Raw genomic sequence first — 9,151 nt, forward strand, 5'->3', positions numbered from 1 at the left:
CATAACAGGATATAGTACTGTGAGTAATTACATATAGATTGCTTCCGTAAAAGAGAGGGAAGCACAATGTTATCCTTGCTTGGAGTTTCACAGTGGATCATGCTACTACTTCTCCAGCAACGGACAGAGTCAATACGCCTGCATCCGTGACGGAGGACATCTGCATCCATGACTCGACTCGTGACTTGAGAATAAAGGACTCGGACCTCGAACACTAGGGACTCGACTCACGCTCGAGGTTAAGTGACTTGACTACATCACTGAGGAGGAGGGTTGGAGACACTCCCCTGGATTGGACTGACAGAAACGATGTAAGACGGACAGTGGGTCTGGGTTGACAATTCAAATCTTAATGACAGCATCAAGTAAGGACATGTTTAAGGCTAATTTACAGTACACACACACACACACACACACACACACACACACTCAAAAGCATGTATACATTGTACACTCAAAAGCATTTATTCAAATACACAATAACATACAAATTCTCACCAGGGTTGGGCTCAATTCTGAATTTTGGAATTGACTCCCATTCAACTCATGAGTTGAAATTCTAATTGAATTGGCCACACRCCACATGATGTAGAATTGAATTAGATATATGGTACTTATTACAAAAATGATAACCCGAAAAAATATGATATACAGTTGATTGATTGTACGTGTCTTTTTATGTACGTGTCTTTTTATTGCTATTGTTTGGTTGAGCCTGTCAWCTCAACCTTCTTTTCAGTTTGTTGAAGATGGGACCAAACGGGATTCCCCTTTTTTTTTATTCAGCTGTTTTGTATACATGTATTTTTAATAAAGCATGTACAGTGCTAATAGATGGAATGATTAATGAAGTAAAAATAAGTAAAAATGTTTTTTGTTTTATATTACATTTTCCCGTCATTCTTCTTCGTTCACAATTTCTCCCGTGTTTTGATTTTCGCTCTCTRAGTATATGGGTCAAGTCTTAGTCAATGTAATAGCAGGGTAACTGTGAGAGGGACGGAGGGACGGAGGGGTAGTTTATCTCCTATTGAGCAGCTCTGTCTGGTTTGTTGAGATTATTCCCGTATTTGTCCACTGGGCAACGCTGTGCTGCTGCTGGTTTCTGTACRGTGCTGTAGACTGAAGAAGGGCTCTGCGGCCCTGGCCTGTCCTCTTTTGTAACGCCCACTTTGTCCACTAGGTGAGACTCTTCTACAGCTGGTTGCTGCACAGTGCTGTAGAGTGCCCCTGACTGTGGCTCTGGCATCTCTTCTGGTGACGGCAGCTCCACTCCTGCTGCTCCTGGTTTCCCTACAGTGACGTAGATAGTTGTTACGTCAGAATCCCCTGTGTTTCGTGGTCCCGGCCTCTCCCCTTGTGAAGCGCTCACTGGGTTGACCTGTTAGGATATGAGACATTATACTGTAACAACATTCAAATGATCATTCTTTAAACATTTGGAGAAACATTTGTTCTTTAACTACTGAAAGTAGTCATTCCCTTCCATGTGACATGACTACGTGGCGATAGAGCTGGGATAAAAACACTTTTTTTGAGATACAAGGTTTTTCCAGGACACTGACAATAGATAAATGATGAACATAAAAGGTACCTGCAGTGGCTGCTCATTTTTACGGGCCCCTCTTCTGGTTAATTTGATGCATAGTATACCAACAAACACACAAATGAATAGCAATCCAGCAGTAACACTGCCCACAATCATGCCAAATTGGGATTCTGAAGCTTTCCCATCCTTCTCAATACCTGAGATGTCACACGCACGCACACACACACACACACACACACACACACACACATTGTTATTCACATTTTTTGCTGGAAAATTGTAACATAATTATATTAAAATGTTGATCTTTTTTAACAATGATAGAGGCACAGAAGGTGGAAGCTAGTAAATTGGACTTACACATGTCCTTCATGGGTTGTGAGTTGGTCTCTGCACTGACGTGATTTTTGCCTGTGCACTGGATAGTGCTGTTGTCATTGGAGATGGTGATATTGAATACGGTGAGTGACTGTTGTGACAGTGCGCACTGACGCCCGTTACAGACAGACAACGCCCAGGCATCTTCAACAGAACAGTTCACTGTGATGTTACATTGTCCCCTACTTGAGTTGGAGTAGAGAGACACCACCTTCATGACTGGTATGGAAACAGCTTCTACAAGAACCAGTGGAATTGGAWAAAAGGTTATATCCATGACAAGAAGTGTCAGAGAAGTGTGATGAATCTCCGATAGTTTAATCCTACAGTAAAACAAAATTATGATTGTGCATAAACCAGTTATAACCAGTGTGTGGGTAAAATCGCTGGGAAAGCAAAGCCAGAAACAAGCCATCTTACAACTTATGTRTTATATAGGCCTAAAGCTGAAACATTAAGAAGACACAGTGGCAGAATAAATTCAACCACAMCTTTGTTATCGTCCCAAAACCAGAGAGCAACCTCTGTCCGGTGAAGTCCTCAAAGGATATTGCATGTAAGAAACAGTTACATGACCTACAGCATGGTCAAGCAAATGAATGTTTCCAACATTTTGGGACCACTAAACAACTATTGATTTAGAAGCACATGGAGTTAACGCAAGTCGCAAAGAAAACAGCAGCTGCCCTCCACTGTTGCAGTACCATTTCAACTTCAACATTTCAACATCATCAAATCACCTATGCTTAGTCTAAAACAGTGACTAAAAKATATTTTTGGTAACTAAAAGATACCAAAAATAATTTAGTCCAATCAAGCTAAATATGATGTGGCTGTCCATGGTTCTCATTTCTCTGTGTGTGTGTGTGCGKGTGCGCAAGCGCGTGTTCGTTTTCGTGCAAGTAGAAAAAACATTTTGACTCACCCTACTAAATGTCAATGCCATCCTCTCTTTCATGTTGACAAAGCRGTCTATCACTCTGTCATACAGTAAGTAGTACAAGCTTTCATTTTTTGTTGTCCTAGGCTACCTGGCTGAAATGCTTGCTTGCTAGCCTAACTTTCTTTCATGGGCAACATTAGCTAGTTAACATTAGCCTTCTACATCTAGCTACATATTGAACTTCCATCCTCTCAGGCCTGGGGCACGATATATGAATTTGTGGTTGGATCAGAATCGCCATTATAATCATTGGCCAGTACGGAGAATTAAGTTAAACCACAAGTCCAAATCCCTATCTCCATTCATGGCTTATTTAGGAAAGGGACAATTTTAGCTAGCTATAGTGTAACTAGCCACTGGATGACATCAACACAACGAGATGCACAACGAGTTTCTGTCAATGACGAATGCTCTTGGTGTGATTGGAGTGAAGCCAAATCCAAACTGGCTTCCCTTGACACTTTTTGGTGCACCAGGACCATTCACAGTTGAGCTCTCTCAGTTTAGCTCAACGCTGAGTGGCTATTATTTGATTAATTTTTTTATCAAGGGAAGCCAAATGCTCTCTGGCTTCCTTTGCATTCAATGCTACGGGTGGCAAAAATGTCATACTCTTTTGGACCAGAAAGAATCAGATAAAAGACCTACACATACAGAGACAGAGGGGAGCTGTTTCACTCTCTAGGATKCCTTCTCCGGTGAGATACATTAAGCCTCTTGCAAATTGAAGGAAAATTATGAAACACTGAGAGACAAAAAAAAGTGTTTTTTTCGTTAGGTTTTTGTGTAAATTTTTTGGGGAAGCCTGGCTTCCCTTGGCATCCATGAATACATGCCACTGGTTATACCGTAAAAAGTAATGACCGTAGTTGTGGGAAAACATTTGTAGGAATGTTTATATTTTGTGCATGGGACATAGGCTTGACTCTGAAATTGGGGGAGGGGACATTTTTCTACGGGGATCCGGTGGTATGCCMCTGGATTATATTTTTTTGAAACATGTTTTAAATGCTCATTTCTAGTAACTTTTGAGAGAATGATACAGACAAATATTAACTTACAAATGTGAAAAATGTACAAGGCTAAGTGGGGCATAGCAGAGGGGCACCTACTCTGGTCAATCAGTCTTAGGGGCATGGCTATTCATACTTTACTGAATACCAGAGTGATTGTTAATGTTTGATATACACTACATGACAAAGTATGTGGACACCTGCTTGTCGAACATCKCGTTCCAAAATCATGGTTATTAATATGGAGTTGGTCCCCCCTTTGCTACTATAACAGCCWCCACTCTTCTGGGAAGGCTTTACACTAGATGTTGGAATATTACTGCGGGGACTTGCTTCTATTCAGCCACAAGAACATTAGTGAGGTCGGGCACTGATGTTAGGTGATTAGGCCTGGCTYGCAGTCTGCTTTCCAATTTATCCAAAAGGTGTTCGATGGGGTTSAGGTCAGGGCAGTCAAGTTCTTCCACACCAATCTCGACAAACCATTTCTGTATAGACCTCGCTTTGTGCACAAGGGCATTGTCATGCTGAAACAGGAAAGGGCCTTCCCCAAACTGTTGCCACAAAGTTGGAATTACAGAATCATCTAGAATGTAATTGTATGCAGTAGTTTTAAGATTTCCCTTCACTGGAACTAAGGGGCCAAGCCCGAACCATGAAAAACAGCCCCAGACCATTATTCCTCTTCCACCAAACATTACAGTTGGCACTTTGCATTCGGGCAAATAGAATTCTTCTGGCACCCGCCAAACCCAGATCCAACCAATGGCGGCGAGCTTACACCACTCCAGCCGACGCTTGGCATTGCGCACGGTGATCTTAGGCTTGTGTGTGGCTGCTCTGCCATGGAAACCCATTTCATGAAGCTCCTGACAAACAGTTMTTGTGCTGATGTTGCTACCAGAGGCAGTTTGGAACTCATTAGTGAGTGTTGCAACTGAGGACATACGACTTTTACGCGCTACGCACTTCAGCAGTTCCGTTCCGTGAGCTTGTGCGACCTACCACTTCGAGGCTGAGCCTTGCTCCTAGACATTTCCATTTCACAATACAGCACTTACAGTTGACCGAGGCAGCTCTAGCATGGCACAAATTTGACAAACTGACTTGTTGGAAAGGTGGCATCCTATAACGATTCCATGTTGAATGTCACAGATCTTCAGTAAGGCCATTCTACTGCCAATGTTTGTCTATAGAGATTGCATGGCTGTGTGCTCGATCTGTCAGCAACAGGTGTGGCTGAAAGAGCCGAATCCACTAATTTGAAGGGGTGTCTACATACTTTTGTATGTATAGTGTATTCAATTAAACAGCCATTTGGTACTCAGAATGATTMATTTCCTAGTATTTTTCTCGCTTTCCCTAAGTCAGGAATTTTACTTCTGCTGCTCTACATAGGGTATGGTTTGAAATGTACTGTAATATTCTCAACTTATAATAGTTATTATGCTGTAATAAAAACCAGCAACATGCACAGTTGAAAATGTAAGTAGGTATGAAATAAATCAATCTCCACTCTACAGAAATATAAAAAATGTATTATCATCATGGCTGCTTTTCTCCTGCATGAAGTTAAGACATGCAATACACTCTCTAGACCAGGGGTCCTTTTCTAGAATGAGAGCTGCTTTAAAAAATCAAACATGTCGCGAGCTACTCGTTTTTTTCTAGCTTTCAAACAGGCACATTCTTCTCTTCTCTACCCTGCAACTCTTTCCAGGGTCTTTAGTCTACAAGAAAAAGTGGGTTCACTATGTTTTCTGTCCATATACGTGGTCAAATAATGGTTAATAAATAACTCTAAGGGGGGCCCTATAAAATCTGCGATTTTCTCCCCAAATTATGTTATACATTTTCCCAAATTATGTTCTGTTTCATTTTTCCTGGTTTTAGATTTTTGTTTTTGTTTTCCTCTCTTAAAATTACAATTGTTCATAAAGAAACAACAGAATTTGAGGTTCTAAGTCCATGTCAATGGTTAAAYCACTTTTTTTTTTAGGTCTGGAAGAAAACGAACACATTTAGATTAATTGCGCATCTGGCCCTTTAATTGTGCAGCTAGTGAGTGAGGAATGTGCCTTCWAATTTGCTGTTCTCCTGATGGTTCTGTACTACTGCTGCTAATTTCATGGCAATGTTTGCAAATAACAAATATCAGAYACAAATGATATACTACTCATGATATACTTCTGCCAGGTAAGCCTASTTTGCAATTAACATATAATTGAGAAGGTTTTGGGGGACATATTTCAGTCTACCCACAAGACAGTTATTACATCAACTGGCTACACACGGAGTGATAGACAAATGCGCGCACCACACAGACAAACAGGGGCAATATTGCTGGAAATTAATTGTCAGATATTGTGTTAGGTTTGGCTTTTTAAGCCAATAATGGCTAACCAGGGGTGTGATAAAATGTTAAAGTTGCGATTGTAAGATTTGTTTTTGACGGCTAGCGGTTGAACACTTGAAAATTGCATGTACTTTCAGAATTATTTGGTGAGCTACTCATAGGTGGTATGCGAGCTACTGGTAGCTCCTAATCGACCTGYTGGAGACCCCTTCCCTAGACCAAGGATGAGCAACTTTGATGGTGGTGGGGGCTACWAAAACATCTGAACTCATCATGAGGGACCAACGTGGTTTTCTCGGGTCTGCTTACTAACCTCCATACCCACACACCCAGTCAGAGCCGGCAATAGCCTTTTTGGGKGCCCTCAGTTAAATGTTGAATTATACTCACCCTGTATTGTTACTTTGTACTTAATAATAGTTTCTAATTTCCATTTTCCAACAGTCGAATAGTAAATCCCACTGTCAGTTTCCTTCAGATTCTTAATGCACAGAGAGTGGTTAACTGGGTTATAATGCACCTTCTCCTTGTATTGAGGAGAGATSTCTTTATTATYRACTATTAYATCCWTTTTGAATTTCCATTTCAGTTCTTYATGTTCCCCAGGGGATTCAGCAACAGCCAGACACACCAAACCTCCCTTCAACCCGTACTTGTCTATTGACGGAACTTCAGCCCAGGTCCCTAAAGAAAAAGGAAAAGGTTCACCGGGTGCAACRTTTTTTTCAGCAAGGGATAAAACACGAATAGCATACCAGGCTAACTATTTACCTTAATATTTTTTCTAATTCCTGACTGTTATTTGACATTTTTCTTTTGTCCTAAAAGCTTAATTCCCTTTGGAAARTACATGTGCACCGTTTATTAAATCTATTTCTATAAGTCACCTCAACCTTTTAACTATCTTGAAAACATTTTTTGGTATAGGTTACCTGTGAGGATGAGTAGAAACCATAAAATGTTCATTGTGTAAGTGATGAAGTCTGGCATCGTTCTCTGATCTCTGTCAAGGTTGAGTTACTCAAAACAAACTAAGTAGGTGATGGCAGTTCCCTGCCCTAAATACGATTCTCACAACTTCCCGCCCCCTCAGTTTAAGCTGTAGTGTTAAATGCTCACTTGTAAAACTTATTTYAGGGGGTAGACCAGCTTTAACATTGTAGATAGATTATGGCTTCCATCAATGTAATTGTCTGCATCATTTCCAATCCCCCATATTTCTTTTGTAAATATACTGTAATGTGCCTTGCAAAAGTATTCATCCCCTTTGGCGTTTTTCCTATTTTGTTGCATTACAACCTGTAATTTAAATGGATTTGGATTTCTGTCACACCCTGATCTGTTTCACCTGTTCCTGTGATTGTCTCCACCCCTTCCAGGTGTCGCTTATTTTCCCCAGTGTATTTATCCCTGTGTTTACTGTCTCTCTGTGCCAGTTTGTCTTGTATGTTTTAGTCAAGTCAACCAGCGTATTTTTCCCATACTCCTTTTGCTATTCTCTTTTTCTAGTCCTCCCGGTTTTGACATTTGCCTGTTTCTGGACTTTGTACCYGCCTGCCTGACCATTCTGTCTGCCTTGACCATGAGCCTGTCTGCCACTCTGTATCTCCTGGACTCTGATCTGATTTTGACCTTTTGCCTGTCCACGACCAYTCTCTTGCCTACCCCTTAGGATTATTAAACATTGTAAGACTCCAACCATCTGCCTCTTGTCTGCATTTGGGTCTCACCTTGTGCCTTGATAGATTTCATGTAATGGACATACACAAARTAGTCCAAATTGGTGAAGTGAAATGGAAAAAATAACTTGTTTCAAARAACAGAAAAGTGGTGCGTGCATATGTATTCACCCCCTTTGCTATGRAGCCCCTAAATAAGATCTGRTGCAACCAATTACCTTCAGAAGTCACATAATTAGTTAGATTGCACACAGGTGGACTTTATTTAAGTGTCACATGATTTCAGTATATATATAACTCTTCTGAAAGGCCCCAGAGTCTGCAACACCATTAATCAAGGRGCACTACCAAGCAAGCAGCACCATGAAGACCAAGGAGCTCTCCAAACAGGTCAGGGACAAAGTTGTGGAGAAGTACAGATCAGGGTTGGGTTATAAAAAAATATCAGAAACTTTGAACATCCCACAGAGCACCATTAAACCCGTGATTAAAATTGTTTAAGAATATGGCACCACAACAAACTTGCCAAGAGAGGGCTACCCACCAAAAAACTCACGGACCAGGCAAGGAGGGCATAAATCAGAGAGGCAACAAAGAGACCAAAGGTAACCCTGAATGAGCTGCAAAGCTCCACGGCGGAGATTGGAGTATGTGTCCATAGGAACACTTTAAGCCGTATACTCCATCGAGCTGGGCTTTACGGAAGTGTGGCCAGAAAAAATCCATTGCCAAAAGGCATGTGGGAGACTCCCCAAACATATGGAAGAAGGTACTCTAGTCAGATGAGACTAAAATTGATCAAATTCTATGTCTGGCGTAAACCCAACATCTCTCATCATCCCGAGAACATCATCCCCACAGTGAAGCATGGTGGTGGCAGCATCATGTTGTGTGGATGCTTTTCATCGGCAGGGACTGGGAAACTGGTCAGAATTGAAGAAATGATGGATGGMGCTAAATACAGGAAAATCCTTGAGGGAAACCTGTTTCAGTCTTTCAGAGATTTGAGACTGGGACGGAGGTTCGCCTTCCAGCAGGACAATGACCCTAAGCATACTGCTAAAGTAACACTCGAGTGGTTTAAGGGGAAACATTTAAATGTCTTGGAATGGCCTAGTCAAAGTCCAGACCTCAATACAATTGAGAATCTGTGGTATGACTTAAAGATTGCTGTACACCAGCGGAACCCGTCTAACTTGAAGGACCTGGAGCTGTTTTGCCTTGATGAATGGG

The 9,151-nt window shown here is 41.3% G+C and overlaps 1 protein-coding gene across 1 annotated transcript; it reads right to left on the reverse strand.

Moving 5' to 3' along the window:
• Positions 1-442: 442 nt before the first annotated feature.
• Positions 443-7,279, reverse strand: si:ch1073-220m6.1 (SLAM family member 5). The gene is made up of 5 exons (XM_023971339.2): positions 7,172-7,279; positions 6,630-6,923; positions 1,910-2,164; positions 1,595-1,746; positions 443-1,381 (listed from the first exon to the last, which is right to left on the reverse strand). The coding sequence occupies exons 1-5, from the start codon at positions 7,227-7,229 to the stop codon at positions 1,028-1,030; spliced, it is 1,113 nt and encodes a 370-aa protein (XP_023827107.1). The 5' UTR covers positions 7,230-7,279; the 3' UTR covers positions 443-1,027.
• Between the last annotated feature and the right edge of the window lie 1,872 nt (positions 7,280-9,151).

The sequence above is a fragment of the Salvelinus sp. IW2-2015 genome, linkage group LG3, assembly GCF_002910315.2.
Source record: "Salvelinus sp. IW2-2015 linkage group LG3, ASM291031v2, whole genome shotgun sequence".
NCBI classification, from domain to species: Eukaryota; Metazoa; Chordata; class Actinopteri; order Salmoniformes; family Salmonidae; genus Salvelinus; species Salvelinus sp. IW2-2015.